This window comes from Macrobrachium nipponense, chromosome 47 (genome assembly GCF_015104395.2).
Source record: "Macrobrachium nipponense isolate FS-2020 chromosome 47, ASM1510439v2, whole genome shotgun sequence".
Taxonomy (NCBI): domain Eukaryota; kingdom Metazoa; phylum Arthropoda; class Malacostraca; order Decapoda; family Palaemonidae; genus Macrobrachium; species Macrobrachium nipponense.
This window is the reverse complement of record NC_087222.1, coordinates 25,946,716-25,974,122: the sequence shown is the minus strand read 5'-3', so window position 1 is coordinate 25,974,122 and position 27,407 is coordinate 25,946,716. Positions and strand designations below refer to the sequence as shown.

The 27,407-nt window shown below is 46.6% G+C and overlaps 1 protein-coding gene across 1 annotated transcript; it reads left to right on the top strand.

Annotated features, from left to right (window-relative positions):
* Positions 1-26,382, top strand: LOC135204600 (uncharacterized). Its single transcript, XM_064234749.1, is given in 10 exon segments — positions 1-154; positions 1,075-1,243; positions 1,748-1,839; positions 9,607-9,711; positions 10,235-10,310; positions 10,313-10,351; positions 10,354-10,380; positions 10,710-10,874; positions 11,625-11,705; positions 25,986-26,382. Coding segments are annotated over 10 exon segments (1,200 nt in total). The 5' UTR covers positions 1-2; the 3' UTR covers positions 26,280-26,382.
* The last annotated feature ends 1,025 nt before the right edge of the window (positions 26,383-27,407 follow it).

Sequence of the window (27,407 nt, the reverse complement as noted above, 5' to 3'; positions counted from 1 at the left end):
AGATGATGAACAATTCTACATTAGTGAGGGAAGCTCACGAGGCCTTCGTCACCGGACATAATGGCTCGGCACCTCACGACATCATACTGGCCGTTTACCCAGCAATTCCAGCTTCCATAACTGCAGCGGTAGCTGGACAGAGATTTCCAGGATTGTAAGTGATGGCCGTTTAATTCTTAAATGTTAAATTTCTCTTTGCAGTGGTCCCCCCCGTATTCGCAGAAGATGCGTCCCAGACGGCCCCAGTGAGAAGCTAGAAACTGCGAATACAGGCAGTCCCCGGGTTACGACAGGGTTCCGTTCTTGAGATGCGTCATAAGTCAAAATCGTCGTAAGCCGGAACATCATCAAAAATCCTTAGAAAACCTTACTTTTAATGCTTTGGGTGCATGGAAAACTATGTAAACTGCATTGCTATTGCATTTTTCATAAAAAAACCTCTAAATATTGATTATTGTGCATTTTTGGTGTCATATTTCATCTGCCAGATCAGTGTTTGTAGGCGTCGTAACCCTGGAAATAATGTCTGATGAATATAATTGAAAAGCATCGTAAACCTCGGAACGTCGTAACCCGGAGACTGCCTGTAGTTAGAACCCCTATAAAAATGCTTAAAATGGCCTACTTTCTTAGTTACAACTCAAGAAAACCTCACTAAAAATGTTTATACCTGTTTTTTTATATATATTTTTATCACAAAAAGTGCATTACATGATGAAATTGATTAAAAAACAACAGGGTTTTATGAATATCAAAGAAAAATACCACAAATATGCGAATATCCATGACTAATGGGTGGACATGTTCCTGAGAGCAATCTGCGAATGCATGAATCCGCGAATCCAGAGAACGCGAATACGGGGGTTTCACTGTAATCATTTTATTCACTAAAGGTACATACTTTTACCACATTCTTATGGCACAGTCTTTTTCTGTAGTCACAACTTAAGGTCCTTTGCCTTTCCTTGGTTATTGACCTATCAAGTTATCTAATGTATTGATCTTTTTGTCCCAATTTTCATATAAAATCTTTCCATCCAGCTGAGAAATTACTAAATTGGTTTTTCATTACAGGTTTGGACTCTTTTTGGAGTGTATTCTTTTAGTGGTCCCTCTCACTCTAAGCTTCACCCATCTCGCCAATTACACGCTTGAGCTGAGTGCGCTCATGCTAGCAACTGCTGGCGTGGCTGTCTGTTTTATCAGTCCGAATATTTCACGCACCATCGACAATAATCAGAGGGTATGTACACAGGTGACTGTCAAGTTAACTTATTTATAGGAATTGTTTTTCAATAGGCCTAACTACGCTAGGCTTCTATACTGTATAGTACTGTAATTGCAATACGTAATTAGATTTGGAGAATTGAATCACATAACCATGGACTTTGTAATATTAAGATCACATCTCGCCTAAGATGAAATGAAATGTAAATTCACCTGAGAGAGAGAGTGGATTGTCTAATTGCTTCAGTGTGTACACAAAAAAAAATGAAAAATTTATAAAATAGTAGAATATCTGCAAGAATCCAGAAGATGGCTAAGGTTGTTTTATTAAGGATCCCAGACTTTTTCAGCTAAATGGCTTTGTGGGACCTCACAAAGGATTTCTTGACTTATTGCATACGTATACGATAAACACTACAGGTTGCTAGTTTTGATGCAAAAGTTGGTTTCATCACTTCTCATGTCAAGAAAGTGCTGTAGACAGTTTCTCAAGGAGTAATTTTGGCCCTTTGTCTTCCAGCGACTCAAATATTTAACTTCTCTACGAGGACAGCTAAACCTTGTGACCGTTATCGCCATCCTGGCCATCGACTTCCGTTCCTTTCCCAGAAGGTAAGTTTGTATCATGAATATAGTGATTAACAAGTTATTTTGAGATTTGCATATCAGTACAGTATACGTAAAGTGATCTTTATTTAAATGTCAAGAATGTTAGAAAAAATGCTGGAATATGGCAGATATAATCATAAGCTGAATTATTCTTTGTTCCGATACGTAATACAAACCATCGGTCCTTTAACAATAGGAAGTAGCTAGCGGCAGCTGGAACGGTCGTAAGCTTCGAACAGGGGAGAACGGTAGTTAACTGCTTGTCCTGACAGTCGCGCGCCGCGCGACTGGGAGGTAAACAAATCACTTTTGCTTTCAGCCGCGGGTGTGAAGGACGTGTTCGTCATCGCTCTCCTGCCCGCTTCATCGTCGTATGCTTTGTTTATATTGTGTTTTCTACTAATGGTTTGTTTTGACTTGAAAATGAAACTGTAAGTACACTGTTTTAATTTTCATTAATTAATTATGAACCAACATGGAGTTATCGCCGTAGATGCGGCGATTTCCTCTCTTTTCATGAATTGAACCCTTGAATTATGCCTCGGTGCCGAGGGCTGGGGGCGCGCTCGCGCCGAGTCATGTATTTGGGCGAAAGTGTGTAATTGAAAAATGTAAGTACTCTTTTCATTATATGTTTGCCCTGTGCGTTCGTTACCGAGTGTGTGTTTGCGCTCGGCACGAGCCTTTTAATTTTGTATAATAGAATGCAATGAAAGTGGATTCGCAATTGCAATATTCTTTTCATTTTCATTTATTTATTTGCATGAATTTAATTTGGATCAATTTTCGTTCTTACCCGGGAATTGATCCTTACGATTTTTTTATGTGAAATGAAATCGCAAGTGCAGTATTCTGTTTCATTTTCATATATATTTTATGATAGCATCATATTATTGGATCAAGTTTCCGTTCTTACCCGGGAATTGATCTTTTCCCCTTTAAGTTCTATGAAGAATCGCAAGGGCAGTATTCTGTTTCATTTTCATATTACTTTTTCACTGCTGTGCGGGGGTAGGGAAGCGAAGGTCTGCCAGGAAGTCGTCGGAAAGCTCTCCCGCGACTCCCTTGGTATCCGATTCTTCGTCTTCCTTCCTGCCCCCCGCTCAGCTTCTTCGTTGTATTTTGTATTTGGGGTCTTCCTTGCGTTCGGGGTGGGGCATGTCTTCCCCCCGTGCGTGAGGGAACCCCTCTTACTAATCTATCTATGTTACCGCAGGTGCTACATCCAGTGGGTTAGACGACCTTGGACAGGTATGGACCACCGCGGAGGCAGGGCGTGCCTAGCATCCACGGGTGGCTGCTGCAGCGTCTAGCGAGGTCTGGGGCGGTCTCCACTACTACCACGGCCGCTTATGCTGATCGCTTCCCCCCCTCCTGGTCTACACTCCCCATGCTGTGTCGATGACGCCGTCTGCCGCTACTAGGGCCGCAGCCGTACCGAGGTGGGTTGCCGCCGCCGCCTGTTTTCTTCGTGTTGCCTGCCCCAGACTTCCGCTGTTCCAGCAGCTCGCCCCTGGGACCGGCCGCCAGGACCCAGGTTCCGCTGGCTGCCGATGATTCTACGAGGCTATCGCTGCCTGCATTCGGGCTGCTCGCGTACCTGCCGCTCCTGAGCTGGTGCTGTTCTTGCCCGGCTCCTTGAGCTGGTTTGGCTGGTGCCTGTTCCATGGCCTGGGCCTTTTGCCCCACGGTGTGTCTTCCCAGTCCCAGGTCCTTCCGGACAGGTGCAGTCGGCCCTGTTTGCTTCGGCAACTGCCCCGGCTCCCTCCTGGATGGAGGACCTGACGACTGTCCTGCGAGAGCTGACGAGGAAGAGGAGAAGAGGAAGCTGGCATCTTCGTCTTCATCGTCTGCTGCTGCCTCTTCCCCTTCGACTTCTAAGGCCCATAAGCCGAAGAAGAAGAAGGCTGCCTTCCCCCCTAAGAAGTCTCCTTCGGGAACTTCTAAGGGCCCGTCCCACCTCGGTGGGACGGGGGGTCCTTCTGCTGGTCCTCCTGCTCCTTCGGGAGCGGGCCCGTCTCCCCTCCGTAAGGAAGAGATAGTCGGGGACCAGAGGAGTATCGGTTAGCTCTGGTACTTCCTCGCCTGGTGCTAGCGGCGATGCCGCTACGCCAGGTTCCGGCTCGGTCCTCTCGTTCGCGAGAGATCCCGAGTGTACGTTCTCCCTCGGGAGACCGTGCAGCCAAGTTTCGGCGCCAGAGTTCGCTCGGCGCCAAGACGCGGCACGGAGCAGAAGGCGGGTGAGAGACGCTCAGGTGACTCTTGCCAGGCCAGCGGCCGCTCTTGCAGCGACCAGCTGGTAAACCCGGGTTTTCCCCCCTAAGAAGGCTCCTTCGGGACCTTCTAAGGGCCCGTCTCGCTCCGCCGGCGATTCGGGGAGCTCTTCTGCTGGTCCTCCTGCTCCCTCGGGAACAGGGCCCCGTCTTTTCGTCTACCAAGGAGAAGAAGACGGGGACCAGAGGAGTACCAGCTTCGGCTGGCACTTCCTCGCCTGGTTTTAGCGGTTCTGCCGCTAAACCAGGATCCGCCTCGGCTTCTCGTTAGCGAGAAGTACCGAGTGGACGGTCTCCCGCGGGAGACCGTCCAGCCAAAGTCTTGACACTCGAGCTCGCTCGCCGCCAAGACCGAAGCGCGGAGCAGAAGACTGGTCGAGTGTCGTGCAGACGACTCTCGCTAGGCCAGTGGACGCTCTCGCAGCGACCAGCTGGCTGCTCGGGTTGACGTGACGGTCGCTGACCAGCCACGGGTTGAGGCGAGGAAGGGGTCCCCGCGGTCGTCTGGTACCAGCCACGGCTGGTACCAGCGGCTCGAACGCGCCGAGAGGTACGCTCGCCGGTCTCACCGCGACAACGAGCCTAGCAGGTCACCTGACGCCGCTCCTATCGGGACCGGGCGGAGACGGTAACCAGCAACAGCTCGCCTGACGCTAGACATCAGCGTCGACGTTCTCAGTCGAGCCGCTCGCCATAGTGAGCGGCACGGCCAGGCCTGCAGATCGATCCCCACCGCGGGTTGGTGATCGGCTGCAGCCCCCACGTACGCTGGTCCTGCCAGCGAGCGGGGGGAGCGTCAGGTCTGTCTCTCCACTACCTTCAACTTCCTCGGGCTACACCGGGAAAGAGCGAGGTAGCTAGGAGTGATCCGTGGAGAGGGTGCGCCGCTCACGATCCCGTCACGACGCCGCACGTGCCACGTATGGTCTTAAGGACCAACCAGGACCGTACTCGCAAGTGATTTGGTAGGCGGACCGTCAGGGGGGAGAGGGGGTAGCGTTCAGTTCTGTCTCTCCGATACCTTCAACTTCCTCGGCATACGCCAGGAAGAGCGAGGTATATAGGAGTGATCGTTGAGAGATGCGCCGCTCACGATCCCGTCACGACGCGCACGTGCCAGGTTGGTCTTAGGACCAACCAGGACGTAACGCGCAAGTGATTGGAGGCAACCGTCAGGGATCTGTTTGCTGGCCCTTCTTCTGAAGGAGGAGGGTCCTGGGAGCTGCTCTTGTTGGAGGGACTGGACGGTCCTACTCCTCAAGACGCTGTAACTTCCGAGATTCAGAGTAACTTTACCCAGGTTATTGCACTGATTCGTCAGCACAACGACCGGGGGGAAGGATCGCCGCTCCCACCAGCAGAGCCCATGTCTCTGCTCGAGTCGTTTTGGGGCCCGAGAGGGAACCCAAACCGACGGTGGGTTTGCCGCGATCGGAGCTTGCCGATTCTGTCTTGAACCAGAGTCTCTCGTCTCCGGACAAGAAGGCTCTCTCAGTTCTGGCCGGTCGATCAAGCTACTTCCACCTCCTCTACTGCGACAGCGGCGTTTCTACGTGTCTTCGGACACCGTATTTAAATACTCCTTCGGTCCTCCTGAGAGGTTTCGACCTCGACGAGGACTGGAATGAGTCGGAGGACGGTATCGGCTCTCTCCTGTCAGGTGTCAATCAGCCCCACCCAGACGACGTTCACAGTGGCGGCAGACCCTTACCTACAGTGAGAGTTCGTAACCCTCCTCGGGAAAACGTTTTCTCCTGACGATACGTTTTCCCAGACTCTGAGAGGCCATCGCCGCAAGGCGATGGCTGCTCCTACTCTTCTCCAACTGCTAGTTCCACTGGGAAGGCGAGCGAGTATCCAATTCCTCCCCATTCCCTCTCTCCTTACGGCTACGAGGGAAAGGGGAAGGATCCTACAGAGATTTCTCTGTAGGATCCCACGTTGGGGACTGCGCTACCAGGGGGGACCTTCGGGTCCTACCTGACGTAAGCCCCGGTCGTTGAGGAGGGATCCTGCCCCATTCTCGATTTCTACGGGAATCGAGAGGACCACCAGCCGATATCGTTTGACGAATTGGCGGTGGGGGTTTCGCAGACTGCTTAGAATTCTACGGAATTTCTAGCGCATTCAGAGTGTTAGAGTTTCTTACGATCTCCAAACACTTAGGCGAGACCACGGTCCAAAGTGAGCGAGCGAGAATCCCCGATATGTTACACGATAATCGGGAACCTCTCCTATGCTCGAATTCCCTGGAATTTCTAGCATTAGGAAGAAGACTGCTGCTGAAAGAAGACTATCTCACAGTAGGCGACCAACCTGGAATAGAGAAGAACGGACGGGAATATCCAGTTTGGCTGGAACTATCGTCTTAGTATCTGTTTCACCATTGAAGCTTCCTTCGAGGAAGACTTCTCCTTCACTCTCTTTAATAGAGAACGAAGGTGGTCAATCTCCAATCCTTATTTTGTTTTCTTGAAGGAAAGAATTTAGGATGGAGATCGTTGTTTCAGAATCCTACAAATATACTACGTATATTAACCTCGCGACATGATTCTGCTAAGCAGTTGAATGGTCCGAGGGGATAGGCGCATATCCGGTTATTCTACGGATTGCGACTTAGACGAAAAGTATTCTAATTGAACTGCAACCCGGGTTGCCTGCAACCTCCCAGGAGTTTCCAGTTTCAATTTTATATACTTATGGTGTTGTCACAACAACACCATTTAAGCTTTTATATTTACCGAAATTCGTTTCGCTTAAATATAAGATTGCTCGAGCATATCTTTTATGCTCTGTGGTTCTAGCCGAACGCATTCCTTCGTGGAAAGGATTACTTGGCAACTCAGGATGACGAGTCAGCGACAGCTACTGCGTATTGAATTGCCCGAGGCATTTCAGTATCAGCTGCCGCTTTGAGATAGACGGTTGTTTATATCTTTCTCACCTGCTTGGATTGAATAACAACCGTATCTCTGCCCAACAATCACGGACTTAAGTCTCTGATTAACGGGGATTCTCTCATACATGAATGACTATCTACTGCTGTGAAACGCTAGTATTCATCGTCTTCGGTATTGCGAGAATTTTAAACAGAGATATCTATTCGACTCTCATCTTTCTGTTACCGCACGGTAACAGAATTCTGTAATAGTCTCTTGCTGCATCGTATCCCGATAATGCGAATGATTTTTGCGGAATCTGAGTTTGTCCTCAAAATATCTTATATTCGGAGGTGTACAATTGTTCATTGTTCACCCCGGATTAGCAGATGTATGAAAGACATCGCCTACTCCCACACCTGCCAGCTCTACTTCCAAACGTTCAGCCCATGAGAAGCAGTTCTTCAAGCGGCACTCCCCTGTGTTTCATTACTGAAGAACGCCCCGCTTTCATTGCACAACGGACAGCAATGAAATGGCGGTTAGCGTTTTCAGTCATTTGTAAGCACAGGTTTAGAATCTTGAGATTCCTTCTCTCGATTCAAGCTGGAAGACGTAGGTTGCATTCATTGCCTACCTTCGTCTTCAACGTACATAGTGTGTTTCTCCTAAGCTGAGATCCAACGTCTATGAGATTTTCTTGCCATCAGGGACCTCGGTCTTTTGAAGGCAATTGACTTTCGCCTTTTGAGCTTATGCATTAAGAGAATCATCGCCGTGCCGTCCGGCATCGGTGACTAACAAATATTTTATTTGTTTGGTCTCTCAGCATAACTCTTTAAAGGGCGAAGGTCACGTGACTTACCCGGATGCTTGGACAACTTGCCTCTACTGATTCCGAACCAGTCAGTCGGCAGCTGTCAGAGCGCCCGAGTCAGTTACGAACTATGCTGTGGACTTAGTTCGGTTGTTCCAGAGCAATCATTACTTCGTCTTAATAGCTTGTCAGTATGAGTACTGTACATAACCAAAGTCGAGAAGAGGGATAGGTCATATGACTATTCCCTTCTTTTCGTCTTAGGTAACTGCATGACTTCTCTTGAGAAGTCAAGCACAAGGGATGGGGATTTGTGACGCTCGATTTCGTACCGATCTTCGTAGCGAAGACTCAGAACCCTTCGGTAACTGACGATGGGTTCGAGTCCTTCACAATACCCTCCCTAATGGACTTCACCGCCTTCGATGCGAAGGAGATGCTGCCTTGTCCGCAAGAACTTCTCCTTAGCGCAGGTACTGAAGGCAGGGGTTGGTCCAACCAGACACATGCCCTCCTTCTACCTTCGGGATATTGCCCACAGGTCCTTGGATCTTTTTCTTGGGGACCCGTGGTGGGCTTGCTCAAACGTTGTGTAGCGAACCCAGACCCTGCAGGCTGAACAGCATCGAGTCCTGGTGTGACCGTAAGAATGGATGGTGAATGAGAGTGTGACTGGTCCTCTTTCCCATCTTTCTTCCCCTCTACCTGTGGTTAGAGGGACACGGTCGTCACCCTGCTGGATAAGGACAAGATGCAGGTGAGCTACTCAACAGAGCCCCATCCTATCCTTTCACTAGGGATAGGAGCGGTATATCCACCACTTCCTCAACAAGGGGGAGGAAGTGGATGCCAGCTTGAGACAACCCATACTTTATGTTGCCTCTTGCAAACAGGAACAAGTTCTTGCTTGCTGGTACGAAGAGATACGCTTGCCTCTCTCTTAGTACTCGGCCCAGAGGTCTGACCATTGATCCTGCGGTGCACACCCCGATCAATCGGACAGAGGCTTGGATCCCTCCCTCGCTCTTACGACCAGGGAGGCATTCCAGGGATGGACGACACCAGTTCTGTTCATCAAAAGACTCAGATTCCTCCCACCAAGAAGTGAGTCTTCCTATTGTTAAAGGACCGATGGTTTGTATTACGTATCGGAAACAAATGACAATTTGTCGAAAATTGCATTTTTCCTAACTATACAAACCTGAGGTCCTTTACATAAAGTCCCTCCTCATGCCACCCCTCACTCTGTGTATTTTGCATGGGCCAAAAGCAAAAGTGATTTGTTTACCTCCCAGTCGCGCGGCGCGCGACTGTCGGACAAGCAGCTAACTACCGTTCTCCCTTGTTCGAAGCTTACGACCGTCCAGCTGCCGCTAGCTACTTCCTATTGTTAAAGGACCTCAGGTTTGTATAGTTAGGAAAAATGCAATTTTCGACAAATTGTCATATTTAAATTCTTGGAAATATTTGCCTAGAGTTTCATTAGTTAAAACTCTTCAAAGCTCACTACATGTTTTTGGTAACTTTTTCAGGTTGCATTTTCATTTCTTAGAGGATAAAAGGAAAATTATGTTGAAGTTATTCTGTCGACACATCTCAGACTGAGACAGTTGTAAATGGAAATGTGTTTGTGGCAGTGAACCTTTTATTTTTCTCATACTATTGATCACTACATAGTGCTGTTGCTTCTTGAGAGAGTAGTTTTTCCAACTGTTTGCAACATCACAGTGAGGAAAAAGCATGAATAAGGTAAAAGTCTTGGGTTTATAAAGTAAAATGTTATTGTAAACTTCATTTCAAGGTTTGTCAAGACTGAAGAATATGGATACAGCCTCATGGATGTTGGTGCGGCAGGATTTGTCATCAACAACGGCATTGTCGAGGGGAGAAAGCGGCCGTGCTATAAGTAAGTGTAATTTTCCAGTTTAAATGGTTTGTTTTAAGCAGGTTGTCCTTGGGATGCAATTTGATTTTTTCTCTTTATGCTCTGTATTTATTTGAATGCAGACGCACTATTATTATAGTCATATTGTACTGCTGTTTATCTGATTTGTCCAAAGAGTTTATTCTTGAGTAAAAAGGGAATATTAAAGGATGGTAAAGTAAGGTCAAAGTTAGACAGCTATAGGTTCATGGGAATTCAGACCTTATTCATGTTGTTGTTTGTCTGATTTCTCCAAAGGATTTGTTCTTGAGAGAGAGGTAAAGATTAGTACATGGCAAAGTAAAGTTAATGTTGGGCAACTATAAGGAAAAAATACTAAAGAGAATAGATGCAAAGTAAAATATAGAAAGCCATTTGGCTGAGGACTGAAGAGACAAAATAAAACCGTAAGTTCCATCTACAGTTTGTGGCGCAAGTCACATTTTAGCTATACCTTGAAGCAAACATGTATTTCAGATGCACTTACCTCATACATTTCTTCCAGGGCTGTAGTGAGAGATGGCGCTATTCTGACTGTCTGTTAGGTTTGTAAGGTTGCTGTTAATCAGAGCCGCTCTGATTAACAAACCACCATGTGACGGAGTATGGGGTGCACGCAAATTCTTTTTCTTCACCTTAGCTTTTGTAAAGGTAAGACCTATTTTTCCTTGTCAAATTAGAGTACAGTTGTATGTAGACAGAAAAGATATCAGTTTAACAATAATTCTCTCATGTAGATGGAAGGAATAGTGACATTTGTGAATTTGAATAATGATAAACGAAAGCATCAATTTTTTTATCGTCACCTAGTTACAAGCTTACTGGGTGTCTAAAGTTTGACAAACCCTTTATCTCTTGCAAGAAGCAAGAGTGACACATGACAGGAGAAAAAATTCATGTGAATACAGTACTATATTATTTTTACTGCTCTTGAGAAAGATCCCCTATTATATTGTACTCTATTCCTCATTATCTTGTAGCTTACGTGTTCTTGGTGGATTTGGAGACTGTCTTGCATCCAGAGCATGCTATGTAGCATCCTCATAAGTGTTTGCCATCAAGTCTACCTCGTCTATGGAAATGGAGCTGCTTGGACATTGAGCGATGCACCCAGGGATACGTTGTTGTCCGCAAACCGAGAATGGGTCGTGCACTTGCCGGCTATGCTTCGATCTACCTCATCGAGCTGCCGTAGGCGACTACATATTCAACAAGAGGGTATTGCAAAGAAATAATGCGCATGATTAAACCAGCCAGATAAATAAAAAACCAAAATTTATTTTTGCATGGTTTTTCAAGGAGACTGTTGGCCTCGGCCCAGAGCTGTAACTCCTTTCATTCCTTTCTCTGTGCCTCTGTTCATATTCTCTTTCTTCCATCTTACTTTCCACCCTCTCTTAGAAAATTGATTCATAGCGCAACTGCGAGGTTTTACTCCGGTTACACCTTTCAGACCTTTTTTACCGTCAATTTCCGTTGCAGCGTTGAATGGCCTCATAGGCCCTAGTGGTTGGCTTTTGGCCTAAATTTTATGTTATTTTCCGGTCTTTATCTTTTCCTCTGCATGCTTTTGTTGATGATTCAATTCTCCAGTCTATACTTTCATTCACCTCCATGATTGTGTAGGCTGGGACTACATACTAGCTGAAGGTTCGCTAACCGATTTATATATGATACAAGTTTGGTTATAGTTTGCAACTCTACCGGTATTAGAGTGTTTAAGAACAATTTTTTTCCATTTAAATTTGCCTCGATGCCAGTTCAGGGGAGCTAAGAATTCCGAAGACGTTACTAGATCAATTACAAGAAAAATGAACAGCAGTGTTCTCTCTTTTCCAGTAACTATGGCCCTGGAAGGAAGTCCTCTTCATTGCTCGCCATAACTCTCGTGACAGTCGGAATTCTGGTTGGGACTGCATTATTTTGTTGGTCCTCCGTCGCGAAGATTGGGTAATCCTACTTTCATATATTTTTGTGTAAGTATCTATTGCAATTTTTGTCTTAGTGCTACTTTCAGTTTTATAAGTATCTTTTGCCATTTTTGTCTTTGTACTGCTTTCAGTTTTTAAGTATCTTTGCCAGTTTGTCTTAGTACTACTTTTAGTTTTGTTCATGAAACTTACCTGTCAGATATACTATATAGCTGTATTTCTGACGTCCGACAGAATTTCAAAATTCGCGGCACACGTAGTGGGGCGGTCAGGTGGTAGTACCCATTCCCGCCGCTGGGAGGCGGATATCAGGAACCATTCCATTTTCTATTCATATTTTTTCTGTCGCCGGTGCTGCAAACATCTGTTTACAGTACCTCCGTCTATAGGATTTTTTGATTATCTCGCTTAATATTATCTGGATGACTTTTGGTATCGACTTCTGGATTGTTGGATTGGCACGCGTAATAGTGGATTGGTTTTTGATTTTGGGATTGGCTTTTCTGGATACATGATGTCTGGATCAAGTACTGGAAGTTTTCAGAGTGTGTGTTGGAGGGTTTTGAATGTAAGGTGAGGCTTCTTAAACCTTCAGTTGATCCTCACACAGTTTGTATGGATTGCAGGGGGCATGTTTGCGTGGTTGATGATCGGTGCAATGAATGTAAGGATGGATGATGATAAATGGAGGATGTATGAGACCTATCGACGTAAATTGGAGCGCGATAGAGTCAGGAGGTCTTCCTCCAAGGGCAGCTCTACTAAAGGTAAGGATAGTAAACATTTCTTCCCTCCTCTAACACCAGTAGATTTTGCCCAACCTAATCCTGTTTTGTTGCCTTCGGGCCCCCAGTGCTGTGTCTGGAGAAGGTAACACCCTTTCTCTGATTCTAGAGTCTATTCGTGCTCTCGAATCTAAAGTATTGGCCCTAGAAACCGGCCCTGTGAAAGTTTGTGTTAGTGCCCCTAGTGTTGTGGAGGGGGCGTCAGATCGGCCCCATAATGCCTCTAGGCCTAGACCTCTATCGGACTCCCAGGACTCAGGGAGTGGGTATGTCGAAAGCCGCAAGAGGGTTACGGGGGCTCCCCACCGATCTGGCGTCCCTTCGGCAGGCCTTGTTGCTAAATCCCAGGCTGCCAGGAGCGCGCACGAGCGCGTGTCCTGAAAGATTGCTTTTTCGTTCCTCCGAACTCCTCCCCACGCAAGAAGGGGGTGGAGCGCTCGGAGAGACTCGCGTCCGTTGAAAAGGACCTTTCGCTTTGAGGACGCTTCACGTCCTATGTCTCCTCTTTCGTCAGAGGACGCTTATGACGCCTTTCCTCCGCAGAAGGAGAGGCTTTCTTTCTACCGAAGAGGACGTTCGTTTCCACGCACAGGCGTGTTCACCTGAGAGGCAGATAGCTGTACCTGCTAGAAGGAAGGAGGCGTCCCCTCGCCCCTCGCCTTCTCGCAGTCTCAGTCCTGCCCCTTCTTTTGCTCCTTCGTCACCTACGAAGGATATCCTAGTGTCCCTTCAGGACCAGATTACGTCGCTGATGGCTCAGAGGACTTGCCCAGCAGCAGTCGAGCCTAAGCGTAGGAAGGACGTCGGCTGCCCGTCAAGAGGACGAAGCGGCCTCATTCTCTCTCGGCTCGCTCGTCTCTCTCTCCGCCTCCGGATCGTCAACGTTCTCGTTCTCTAGCAGATCTTTTACTCTCTCAGGAGAGGACGCTCGTCAGGACGCTCGGCGTTCGAAGCAGGACGCTTTGCGCTCTCGGCAGGTAGCGGTTGAGGACGCTCGGCAGGACGCTCGGCGTTCTAGACAGGACGCTTTGCGCTCTCTTCAAGACACTTTTAAGGACGCTCGGCAGGACGCTCGGCGCACGAAGCAGGACGCTTCTAGTTATAGACAGGACACCTTTGAGGACGCTCCGCAGGACGCTCGCCGTGTGAAGCAGGACGCTTTTTCGAGCGAAGCAGGGACGCTTTTGAGGACGCAAAGGCAGGACGCTCGCTTGGCTAAGCAGGACGCTTTTGGCGCCGCTCGTCAGGAAGCTCGCGCTTCCTTTCGTAGAGACGTTTTCTGTTAAGACAGTTTCACGTGGCTTCTAAGGACGCTCCTCTTTCGCAAGATGTCCGTACCTCTAAAGATCGACGTAAGGCCGCTTCCGTACCTGTAGCGGATACTTCCAACCAACGGAAGTCTTTGTTCAGGATTGAGAACTGCGGACGTATCTCCCTCTCTGATGGGCGTTCTCCAGTTCCTCTTAGGGAGGAAGGGGAACTTAGTAGTCCAGGGAGTTCCGTCGAAGAAGAAACAGCCGTAAGCTTCAGCTGTCTCGGACTACAAGGTTCTTGTTAGGCTGTTACGTTCAGCCTTCGGGGAGAAGTTCCAGCCGACAGCCCCTAGGTCTCCTCCCTCTCAACTTTCGTCTTCCAAGGAACGTTAAGACCCCTGAATTCGTCGAAATGAAGACATCGCTGTCGACCAAGAGGGCGTTTAAGAAACTTCAAGACTTTGTATGTCCAGAAGAAAAGAAAGGATCAGGGCAAGACCACTTTCGCCCATCCACCCTCTAGACTCGCCGGGAAAGGAGGAGTTTGGTATGAGACCAAGGAGGATGTGGGAGTAAAGGTCCCTTCGTCCGCTCTGGGTGACTTCTCCAGTTTAGTGGACGCTCAGAGGAGGTCTCTCTTAGCGTCTGCTAAGGTGTCCTGGACTCCGGTGGAGACTGACCACCACTTGAAGGGACTGCTTCGTACCCTTAATGTGTTTAATTTCCTAGATTGGTGTCTGGGAGTTTTGGACCTTCAGTCTAGGAGTCCTGATTCTCTCAGTCTGGGGGAGCTGTCCAGCGTGTTGTCATGTATGGACAAGGCCGTCAGGGATGGTTCGGAGGAGATAGTTTTCGCATTTTGGAACTGCCTTCCTGAAGAAAGAGCACTGCTGTGCAATTTTACTGCTAAGTCGGTATCTCCCGCTCAGAAAGCGGAATTGCTCTTTGCGCCTCTTTCGGACCATCTCTTCCCCCAGGCTATGGTAAAGGATCTTGCACAGAGTTGCAAGAAAAGGCGACCCAGGAACCTCTTGGTTCAGTCTTCAAGACGTCCAGCGGTTCCTTCCACTTCGACATTCAGCAAACCCCGAAGAAAGTCAAACCCTTTCGCGGGGCACCCCCCTCGAGAGCAGCTCCGAGGGCGAGGGAGAGGGTTTTCAAGAGGAAGAGCTTCATTCAAACCCAAAAACAGCAAATGAAGATCTCGTCCTTCAGACGCCAGTCGGGGCCAGACTGGAATTCTTTGCGGAGGCTTGGAGGCAGAGAGGGGCGGATCCTTGGACCCTCAAGATAGTAGAGCGGGGGTACAAGATCCCTTTCTACATCCTCCTCCTTTGACATCAACTCCCAGAGACCTCTCTCCATCCTATCAGGGAGAGAAGAAAAGTGTTCTTTTCGATCTATTAGACCAGATGGTCGAAAAAAGAGCGGTGGAACAAGTCTTGGACCTAGAGTCACCGGGCTTCTACAACAGGATTTTCCTAGTGCCGAAGCAGTCGTCAGGTTGGCGCCCGGTCCTGGATGTGAGCAGGCTCAATCTTTTTTTGTAGAGAAAAGATAAAGTTCAAAATGGAGACGCCTCAGTCGGTGCTGGGAGCATTGAGACCTGGCGACTGGATGGTGTCTCTGGACCTGCAGGACGCGTACTTCCACGTCCCAGTCCACCCTCTTTCAAGGAAGTACCTGAGATTCGTCTTGGACAACAGGGTTTGACAGTTCAGAGCCCTTTGTTTCGGTCTCAGCACGGCCCCGATGGTTTTCACAATGATTATGAGGAATGTAGCGAAGTGGCTCCATTCGTCAGGAATCAGGATATCCCTCTACCTCGACGACTTGGCTGATCAGAGCGTCGTCGAGGCAGAAGTGTCTGAAGGACCTTCTGTTACGTTAGCCCTAGCAAAGTCTCTGGGTCTTTTGGTCACACCGAAAAGTCGCATCTGACCCCGACACAGTCCATCGTGTATTCTGGGGATTCAGATGGATTCAGTGGCTTTTCGGGCGTTTCCATCCCAGGAACGTCAGCGACTGGGGTTATTTAGAGAAAGTCACAGCCTTCCTAGAGAGAGAAGCTTGTTCGGTGAGGGAGTGGATGAGTCTGCTGGGCACCATTTCCTCGCTAGAAAAGTTTGTCTCGCTGGGAAGACTGCACCTCAGGCCTCTTGTCAATTTTTCCTTGCTGGAAGAATGGACGTCGAAAGAGGACCTGAAATGCGATCCTAGGGATCTCCAACGAAGTAAAAGTACACTTAAGATGGTGGCTCGACCCTCAGAAGTTACGAGAGGGCCTCTCCTTAAATCTTCTGAGCCCCGACCTAGTGTTGTTCTCAGACGCTTCCATTTCCGGTTGGGGAGCAACACTAGGGGGGGAGGAAGTGTCAGGCTCCTGGAGAGGGGAACAGGTAGCCTGGCACATCAATGTAAAGGAACACTGGCAGCGAATTCCTTCCGGTCGCTGCAGTTTTCTTCGAAGAAAAAACTGTCAAGCAAGGTTGTTCAAGTCAACTCGGACAGTACCACAGCCCTTGCGTATCTAAAGAATCAGGGAGGGACTCGCTCCAGATCCCTTTTTCTCTTGGCGAAGGAAGTTCTGCTATGGGCAGACGCAAGGCGCATCAAGATCCTGACAAGATTCGTGGCAGGGTTCAGAATGTCAGGGCGGACCTTCTCAGCCGCCGAATCAGATTCTACCAACAGAATGGACCTTGCACCAGGAATCTGTCAACAGTTATGGAGATTGTGGGGGACGTCCTCTAGTAGACCTGTTCGCTACATCAAGGACGAAGAGGCTTCCTCTGTATTGCTCCCCGGTTCTGGACCCAGGGGCAAATTGCAGTGGACGCGTTGCTCTGGAACTGGACAGACCTGGATCTTTACGCCTTTCCCCTTTCCCCCATTCAAAGATCATGGGGGACGTAATGAGGAAGTTCGCAGCTTCAGAAGGGACAAGGTTGACTCTGATTGCCCAATGTGGCCAGCAAGGAGAGTGGTTCACAGAGGTCATGACGTTCCTTGTGGACTTCCCAAGAACGTTGCCCTGAGGAGAGATCTACTCAGACAGCCTCACTTCAAAAGGTTTCACCAAACCTCTCCGCTCTGGCCCTGACTGCGTTCAGACTATCGAAAAAGTTGGCCAGAGCGAGAGGCTTTTCAAAGGCAGCTGCGAGAGCAATCGCTAATGCTCGAAGAGCCTCTTCAAGAGCTGTCTACCAGTCCTAAGTGGTCCTCCTTCAGGGCATGGTGCAAGAAGGAAGGAATTTCCTCTTCCACGACCTCTGTGAATCAGATAGCAGATTTCTTACTCTATCTAGAAATGTGCAGAAATTGGCAGTTCCTACAATCAAGGTTATAGGAGTATGTTGTCTGCCGTTTTTCGCCACAGAGGAATGGACCTCTCCGACAATAAGGATCTGCACGATCTCTTAAGGTCGTTCGAAACCACCAAAATTCCACAAGCAAGACCGCCCGCCCTCATGGAATTTAGTGGTGGTGTTGAAACATCTGATGCTAAGTCCCTTTGAGCCTCTCCATGAAGCTTCTCTAAGGGACTTAACGAGGAAAAACGCTTTTCCTAGCTTCTCTGGCGACGGCGAAGAGGAGTTAGTGAAAATCCAAGCGTTCAGTAGCCTAGTGGGTTTCAAGGGAGACAGCGCTGTCTGCTCGTTGAACCCTTCTTTCTTGGCTAAGAACGAGAAACCCGTCTAATCCTTGGGCCAAAGAGCTTTGAAATCAAAGGAATATCGAGTCTCGTGGGTCAAGAACCAGAGAGAGCCCTGTGCCCTGTCAGGGCTCTCAAGTTCTATGTGAATAGGACTAGAGAGATAAGAGGTCCCTCAGGTAATCTCTGGTGCTCGGTGAAGAGACCCAGATTTGCCGTTGTCGAAGAATGCTGTTGCTTTCTTCTTGAGGGACGTCATTAAAGAGGCGCTCATCTTGCCAGAAGACTGATATGAGCCTCTTTAAAGTGAAAGCTCACGAGGTCAGAGCCGTAGCTACTTCTCTTGCCTTCCAAGGAACATGTCTATCAGAGATATTCTTGATAGCACCTTCTGGAGGAGCAATTCCGTATTCGCCTCACATTACCTCCGGGATGTGAGAACGATTTACGAGAACGTAGTTCTTTGGGACCTTACATTTCGGCAGACACAGTTTTGGGGGCGGGTGAAGGTAGCTCTCTCCCCTATCCCTTAGCTTAGTTAGGCTTAGTTTATTGTGTTTTTGGTTGATGGTGATATCTTCTGTGAAATCTCCCATTCCATAGTGTTAATCAGGGGTTTTTTGGTTAGTTGGTCAGGTGGTGGTCGGTTGCTGTGTTACTGCCATATGTTTGGCTAGATGGTTTCTTGTCGCATTGTGGTCACGTCCCCGTTGACAGAGCATCCAGAGAGCACCAGCACTACAGGTCAAAACCTGGCTGGCACCTCTGATAAAGCATAAGCAGGCTTTAGGTGACAGTAATCACATAGTCTACTTTGCTATCAGGTAAGGAACCAATAAGTTAATCTTTTATTTTAATTTAAATTTCCTAAAAAATCCTAGTCTGTCTCTACCCACCATCCGAAGGTGTGATTCAGCTATATATATCTGACAGTAGTTTTCATGAACAAAATGTTATTGTTATAATACAATTAAGTTTGTTCATACTTACCTGGCAGATATATATAATTAGAGTGCCCACCCTCCTCCCCTCAGGAGACAAGGGTCATGAATAAATATGAATAGAAAATGGGAATGGTTCCTGATATCGCCTCCCAGCGGCGGGAATGGGTACTACCACCTGACCGCCCCACTACGTGTGCCGCGAATTTTGAAATTCTGTCGGACGTCAGAAATACAGCTATATATATATCTGCCAGGTAAGTATGAACAAACTTAATTGTATTATAACAATAACATTTTTAAGTATCTTTTGCCAGTTTTGTCTTTGTACTACTTTCAGTTTATAAGTATCTTTTGCCATTTTTGTATTAGTACTACTTTCAGTTTTCATACAATCAACTTACCTGTCAGATATATACATAGCTAAGCTAAGACTCCGTCGTCCCCGACAGAAATTCAAATTTCGCGCCACACTCGCTACAGGTAGGTCAGGTGATCTACCTGCCTGCCCTGGGCGGCAGGACTAGGAACCATCCCCGTTTTCTATCATATTTTCTCTGTCGCCGGTGGATCAACATTGTTGTTATTACCTCCTGACTTAGATTCATTTTTCAACCTTTGATCAACGTTTTTCGGCTTTTTGGTGACGTATTTGGATCGTGTTTTGGCATTCGCTACTGTGGACTGTTTTTGAATAACTCTTTTGGATTTTTCTCAGTATGTCTGATTCTAATGTGAGTGTGAGAATGTGTGTGAATGTAGGCTGCAGGGTGAGGATACCGAAAGCTTCGGTTGATCCTCACATGTATGCCGTAAATGTAGGGGGGTTCAGTGTTCTGCTATTAACACTTGTAAGGAATGCGAGGGTTTGAATGCAGAGAGTGGAAGACTTGACTTCTTATTTGAAGAATTTAGAGAGGGATAGAGTTAGACGACTGAAAGGTGTGAGTTCAGGCCTAGTGAGCCTTTGTCACGGATAATTCTAATCCTACTGATGTGGATTCTCCCTATAGTTTCTCATTTTCTCAGGAGTGTTTTTTCGGATTCGGCATCGGAAATCGCCCCAATCTGAAACGCGACTATTAGAGACATGAAGTCCAAGATGGCTGACTCGAAAGGTAAGGCTAGTGAGGTAAAGGCCTAAAGGTGATAGTGAACATTTCAGTGAAGTGAGTTCTATCAGTGTGTGGAGGGGGCGTTTGATCGTCCCTGCGACGCTCCCAGGCCTAGACCTCTTCCAAGCTCCCATGCCCAGAGGAGGAAGGAAAGTCGAAAAGCCTTAAGGAGGTCGTGGGTGAAATCCCCAAACGGTCAGACGTCCCTTCAGCTAGCTCTGCTTCATGGCAGCCAGCTCAAGGGCGCTATAGGGAAAAACAAGCGTCCTTCGCGAGTGTTTCTCGTCCTCTCCCTCTCCCTCACCTAAACGAGGGTGGAAGGAGTCGAACTTATCGAGACCGCTGAAGCGTCATATGAAGCAAGACATTGATTCGAGCCCAGAGCGCTTCTCGGATGACGCCCCGTTCTGCTATTAAGAAAGCGAAGGTGGCTCAGCGTCACCTGACGCTTATGAGGAAGTACCCCGTCATGCTTCTTCCCCGAGTGATGACGAAAGGCGTCATGCACTAGACGTGGGAGAAGCGTCAAGAAAGATAATTATGGCGGTTCAGGAACAACTGTCATCTCTTGTGGGAGTTTTAGCGCCCCGTCGGAAGGACGTGACGCTTCCAATTAAGAAGTCTCGTCCTCTCTCACCTGCTCGAAGAGAAGCGTCAGACAGATGTGAAACTGCTAAACGTCTGGCAGGAGCTTCGAGTTCGAGAACTAGAACGGGGGCTGACGAGAGTGTTGTAAGACAAGAGAAACGAAAGAACGTCTTTTAGAAGTGAAGCGTCATTTCAAGCGGATCTTAGACGTGACGCTCCGTCCAAGATTGTGACGCCGAGTAGGTACTCCCTTAGAGAGCGGAGCGTCTTCCAGACGCGAAGCGTCATCAAGACGTCAACAAGAGACGTCATCCATGACGCTCGGAGAGCGGGAAGCGTCATACAAGACGTCTTCTAAAGTTCAAGAGAAGCCGCAGGTTGTGACGCCTTCCAAGTCTATCAAAACGGGAAAAAGGAAAGAGTTTCATTCCCTTAGCCCCTCTCCTATCAGGAGTTTGTCTCCTCCAGAAGAGGAAAGTTCAGAAAGGAGAACGGAAACTCAGATATATCCCGAGTTGGAGGAAAACTCGGATGATGACGATCAATGGAAGAGAGGCTTGTCCAACTATAAGGTGTTGACTACCCTGCTTCTTGAGGAATACGGAGACGAGTTGACTCCGGCTGCTCCTTACCTTCTCCGTGCTCGCTCTTTTCTAGTGCGAAGGCGAAGAAGCCCTCGTCTTTTCTGAAGATGAAGCCCACCATCTCGATGAAGCGGGCTTTACACGCCTTAGACTCCTGGATGAAGTCTAAGAAAGACTTAGTCAGGACAGTATTTTGCATGCCTCCAGCAAGGTTAGCTGGGAAAAGAGGCATATGGTACAAGACGGGGGAGAATAGGGTATCGCTCTCCTTCACAACAGAGGCAGATTTTTCGACGTTAGTTGACGCTTCAAGGCGTCCAAGTCTCAATTCCTCTGCTCGAATTACATGGAGTATTTCAGAACTGGATCATCTCCTCAAGGGACTCTTCCATGTATTGGAAGTCTTCAACTTCTTAGATTGGTCCCTTGGGGTGTGATGTCCAAGAAAGCTCATGATTCAGAGGGAATCGAACCTGAAGCCCTGTATGCATTTTGTCTTGCATCGACAAAGCGGTACAGGATGGATCTTTTTGAAGTCTCTTCATTATTTGGAGCAGGTCTTTTGAAGAAAAGGACGGTGTATGGCGCTTCTTAACAAAGGCAGTCTCGCATGCTCAGAGGGCAGCTCTTCTGTATGCACCTCTGTCTGACTATTTGTTCCCTTCTCAGTTAGTGAAGGACGTGGCTCACTCTTTAACTGAGAAGGCGACGCAGGATCTTCTGACGCAGTCGGCTAGGAAGAAGAAACCTGCTTTAGTATCTGACAAGAAAGGACCTAGCACTTCTATGCAGCTCTTTCGAGGTGGTCCGACCTCCAGACCTCCCCGAACAAGGAAGGCTCAGAGAAGAGAGGTAGGTCCGCCTTTCGTCCTTTAAAAAGGGAAAATGAAACATTTCTCCTCCAAGCACCAGTAGGTGCCAGGCTCCTGGGATTCGTGGAGGCCTGGACACTGATAGACGCAGACGCGTCGTCATTGAATATCATAAGGAAGGGATATCGTATACCTTTCCTGAATACTCCTCCCCTAACGTCAATACCAAGGGAACACTATCAGCCAAGTACAAGGACCCTGTGCTGAGGGATACTCATTTTCGATCGATGGTGGAACAAATGTGGGACAAGAGTGCAATAGAAACTAGTACTGGATCAAAAACTCCCCGGGGTTTTACAATCGCCTTTTTTCTAGTGGCGAAAGCCTCGGGAGGCTGGAGACCAGTACTAGACGTCAGCTCTCTGAACAAATTTGTTCAGAAGGAGAAGTTCTCCATGGAGACTTCTGCTTCAGTCCTAGCGTCATTACGACAAGGCGATTGGATGGTGTCTCTAGATCTCCAGGACGCCTACTTTCAACGTCCCAGATCCACCCATTCGTCGAAGAAGTAAACCATCCGTTTCATGACGGGGGGAAGGATCTTTCAGTTCAGAGCCTTGTGTTTCGGCCTGTCCACAGCTCCTCAGGTCTTCACAAGCCTGATGAGGAATGTGGCGAGATTTCTTCATCTCAAAGGAGTGAATGTCTCTATGTATCTAGACGACTGGCTCATCAGGGGCCAGATCAAAGAGACAGTGCTTGGAGACCATAAAGTTAACTCTGGATTTGACCAAGGCGTTGGGATTGCTTGTGAACCTCGAGAAGTCTCAGCTGACCCCCAGACAGGACCTAGTCTATCTGGGGATTCGGATGGATTCTCGGGGTTTTCGAGTTTTTCCTTCGCAAGAGAGAACCGCAAAAGGTTTGCGGATAATCTCTCTTCTTTCTTAGAGAAGCAACAAACGTCAGCGAGAGAATGGTTGAGCCTTCTGGGGGACGCTTTCCTCGCTGGAAAAAACATTCTTCCCTCCAGGAAGACTTCATATAACGTTCCACTTCAATTCTTCCTCAAGAGGTCTTGGAGCTGGAAAACCGGACAACTGTCGGACGTTTTTCCCATTCCAGGGGAGATAAAGGCACACCTACAGTGGTGGTGCTACCTCTGGAAGAGAACAAAGGGATCTCTCTAAGAACACAGAACCCAGACCTAGTGTTGTTCTCCGACGCGTCGGAGACAGGTTGGGGTTGGGGGAGCGACATTTAGGCTCAGAGGAAGTGTCAGGCACCTGGGAACCAGCACAGGTGTCCTGGCACATAAACTGCAAAGAGCTCTTCGCCGTACACCTGGCCTTGAAGAGCCTAGAACCTCTGGTGAGAGACAAGGTAGTGCAAGTAAACGTGGACAACACCACCGCACTTGCCTACATTCGGAAACAGGGAGGGACACATCCTCGTTCCTTTACGAACTCACGAGAGACCTATTACTTTGGGACGTCTCACAGGAACATCTCCCTGCTGACAAGGTTCGTACAGGGAGTAAGGAATGTGAGGGCGCACAGGCTCAGCAGGAGGAACCAGGTCCTTCATACAGAATGGACTCTACACGAGAAGTGTGTCTCGATCTCTGGTCTCTGTGGGGAACTCCTCATGTGGATCTCTTCGCAACATACATTTCAAAAAGGCTCCCAGTGTTTTGCTCGGTCGTGGAAGATCCAAGAGCAATTATGGTAGACGCCTTCCTGCTAAACTGGTCTCGAGTAGACGTTTACGCTTTTCCCCCATTCAAAATCCTGGGGTTAGTAATGAAAAAGTTTGTGCTCGTCAAAAGAGACGAGGATGACATTAATAGCACCCCTTTTGGCCGGCCCAGGAATGGTTCACGGAGGTGGTAGAGTGGATCGTAGACTTTCCAAGATCCCACTACCGGAAGGACGGATCTTCTCAAACAACCACACTTCAAGAGGTACCATCAAAAACCTCCCCGCTCTCGCTCTGACTGCCTTTCGACTATCGAAAGACTTGTCAGAGCGAGAGGCTTTTCTCGCGAAGTGGCAAGCGCGATCGCGAGAGCTCGCAGAACCTCCACTACGAAAGTATACCAGTCGAAGTGGGAGGTCTTTAGAAGGTGGTGTAGAGCCAAGAAGTTGTCCTCCTCCTCTACCTCTATAGCGGAAATTGCGGATTTCTTGCTATTCCTGAGAGTAAAATCTCATCTAGCCGTATTCTACAATAAAGGGATACAGGAGTATGCTTTCGGCTGTATCAGAAACAGAGGATTAGATCTGGCAAATAACAAAGATCTCCACGATCTCATAAGATCTTTTTGAGATTCAAAGTCTAAGGAGCCAGTACTCCGAACTGGAACTTGGACGTAGTCCTCAAATATCTGTCTTCGGATAGATTCGAGCCTCCGCATCTGACACATTTAGAGACATAACTAGAAAATGCCTATTCCTTTTATCTTTAGCGACGGCAAAAAGAATTAGTGAGTTACAAGCTCTGCAGGATAAAGTAGGGATTCAAGGGAGACTCTGCTATTTGCTCGTTTAAGACCCTGTTTTTAGCGAAAAACGAGAATCCCACGAATCCCTGGCCTAGGTCATTCGAAGTCAAAGGAATGTCGAGTCTCGTAGGCAGAGAAGCAGAGAGGTCTCTATGCCCTGTTTAGAGCTCTTGAAGTTCTATCTCAGAGGAAGCGTCTTGTTTGGGAGGCTCTAGACAAGGTCTTTGGTGCGCGGTAAAAGACCCCACAAGACTGATGTCCAAGAATGCTCTGGCGTTCTTTGTAAGGAACGTCATTACGGACGCTCATAAGGTCTGTCCTGACGAACAATTACAACTCCTGAGAGTAAAAGCTCATGAAGTAGAGCGGTTGCGACGTCTCTCTCGTTCTATAAGAATATGTCGCTTAAAAACATTATAGATACGACCATACTGGAGATGCAACTCAGTATTTGCATCTCATTACTTGAAAGACGTGCGTGTGACCTATGAGAAGTGTTTTTCTCTAGGTCCTATCGTATCGGCAGATACGATTCTGGGTACGGGAGCCGACACCAATCCTTAAAATGTATATACTGTTCTTCTGTTTGGATATGGTCGAGAATCTCTTCGAACAATGGAGGATTCAGGCTCGCACGGGCGGCCGTCTATGTTGTTCATAAGAGAATTCTTGTCATATCCAATTAGTTGAGTAAATTTTTTTTGGGTTTGAAAATTTTGTATGTGTGCGTAGTGGTTTTTGAGTTACGGTTGTTGTGACGAGTTCGGGATAACTCTGTAACAATCCTTAGTTCTAACACATGGTTAGGATCAGGTGGTCGGGATGGTTGTGTGCTCCTTCATAAGGTGTATTTGTCATATAAAGTGGATCAGCACCCATTGACAAAGTCCTTTTAGGCTCTGCTGAGTAAGTGGGTGGAAGACCCCATCGGCAGACCCACAAGAACTCTTGGCCATAGATCACATATCTCGCTAAAGTTTCTTGAGGTGATGCAGACTACTGGGCAAACACCCACGAAGTCTACCACCTATCAGGTAGAACCAAGGTTTTTTTTTTTATACCTACAACATATGTTGTTTACCTGTCTATTCCATATAGTAGCTGCTCTTACCCTCCACCCGAAGGGTGCCAATCAGCTATGTATATATCTGACAGGTAAGTTGATTGTATGAAAATGATATTGTTATGTTACAATAAAGTTTCATACATACTTACCTGGCAGATATATACAATTAAAGGCCCACCCAGCCTCCCCGCAGGAGACAGGTGGAAGAGAGAAAATATGATAGAAAAACTGGGGGATGGTTTCCTAGTCCTGCCGCCCAGGGCAGGCAGGTAGATCACCTGACCTACCTGTAGCGAGTGGCGCGAAATTTGAATTTCTGTCGGGGACGACGGAGTCTTAGCTTAGCTATGTATATATCTGCCAGGTAAGTATGTATGAAACTTTATTGTAACATGAACAATATCATTTTTGAAATATCTTTTGCCATTTTTGTCTTAGTAGTGCTACTTTCAGTTTTAAGTATCTTTGCCAGTTTTGTCTTATACTACTCTCAGTTTTTAAGTATCTTTTACCATTTCTGTCATACTACCTTCAGCTTTAAGTGTAGTTAAAGTTTTTCAAGCTCGATAGTCATAACGTTGCAATGTAAGTATGTAGTATGTTGGTGGATACTATAATTACATAATGATTGGGGGTTTGCTTAGAAGATATCATCAAGTCATTAAAAACAAATTCATTCCTGAAGTTTATCGGTATCATACCAAGTCCTGTCCTTGCAGTGCTAAAATAAAGTATATAAGTAGATGTTTAAGTTGTAAAAAATAAATGTGAAATTTACTACTTAAGTTTTGCCTAAGCCAAATTGTTCTGTATATGCTGAAATGGTAAGTTGGAATCAACTCGCAGTTTTTTGAACATGGGGTCAAAAATTTAGTATAGAGATGAATTCTCAAAAATGTGTTTTAGAGTCCAGCAGAGTATGAAAACTAAGACTAAGATTAAAATAGCTGTACGCATTTTTAAAAAAATGTATGACAGTAAATTAATGTATTAGATGAACAGAAGACTTATTATATATTTCAGGTATGCTTTTTGCTGATAGTCCTCACCCACTATGCTCTGATCGAAGACGTTTTCAACAGCGTCCTCCCAGGATTTCATTTTGTACCGATCACGTTTCATGCCGTGAATCAGCAGCCGCTCTTAATCTTCCTCCTTGCCAACTTAATGACCGGTTTAATTAACAAATCCATCAATACACTGGACGTAGCATATCCCCAGGACTTGTTGATAATTAACGGTTATACATTGGGCCTTGTCACCTTAATGCTTTACCTGTATTCAAGCAACAGCAAAGAGAAGAGGCTGTGGTTATAGTGAAATAAACAAGATGATTTTTATATGTAAACAGGTATACTTTTGTATATAAGACATATTCAGCGATGCTTCAATATTTACGTATGTATGCGATGACAGAGTGATTTAAATGTGAACTGGATACATTTGGGATATTTGATTTATCCAGGGAACCTTCTCAGTTATTATTATTGATATTTCATATAGTCTATAAAAAAATATTGAAAGTTAATGTCAATTAGCATTTTAAGAATATTGAAATATCTCGGTCAAGCAAAAGAAAGGTATATAAGAAGGAAGTATGATTATTTTCTTGTGGAATTATGTCAAAAAAAGACTTTTAACATTATTCATTTATTATAGAAGTTAAGTTTTATCCAGCGTTCTGGAATGAGGAATATTTTAATCACAGTAATATGTTATGAAGAAGGCATAGAGACAATGGTTTGTAGCCATTGCTTTTAGCAGCTAAACGAAGCTAAGTATGCAGTTCTTCCAATGCAAACTGAAAAGTAAAAAAAAAATACATAGATTAGGTACAAGAGAGGCAGTAATAATGATATAAAACTAGTCTGCATCTGCAGGAACCGAGGATGTACGTAATTATAAAAGGAAAATGAAGCTAATGAGCTTGGATGAAGAAACTGGGGAAGTAGAATATATAACTCAAAAAGATATTCAAGGCACCAATGCTTAAATATTTAGATGTTACTATTAACAATTTGAAATGTTTCTCCAGAGTACTACAGGTCCTATTCACCCACCCAAATTATAATTTACAGGAGGGACATCCCCCATTTATGAATATAACTGATCCCATACAGGAACAAGGGAGCCAGAGTGGAATATGCAAATTGAAGAGTTAATACAACAAGACCAAAATTAAAGCAAAGGTTTAGAAGATTTACGGTAGAAATTGAAAAGAAATGAGAAAATAAAGCAATATTAGAAACGAAAATAGTTGTATGCAGACCTCATAATATAGAATAAGTTAGTCTCTGGGAAATGAATACGAATAGTAATGCTAAGATTTAATTTTTTTTAAAAATTAAGAGAAAAACAAAGGAATATTCAAAAGCGCGTAGAACAACGTAGAAAATAAGGCCTTAACAAGTACCATTGATAGGGAAATGACCCAAAACAATAAAT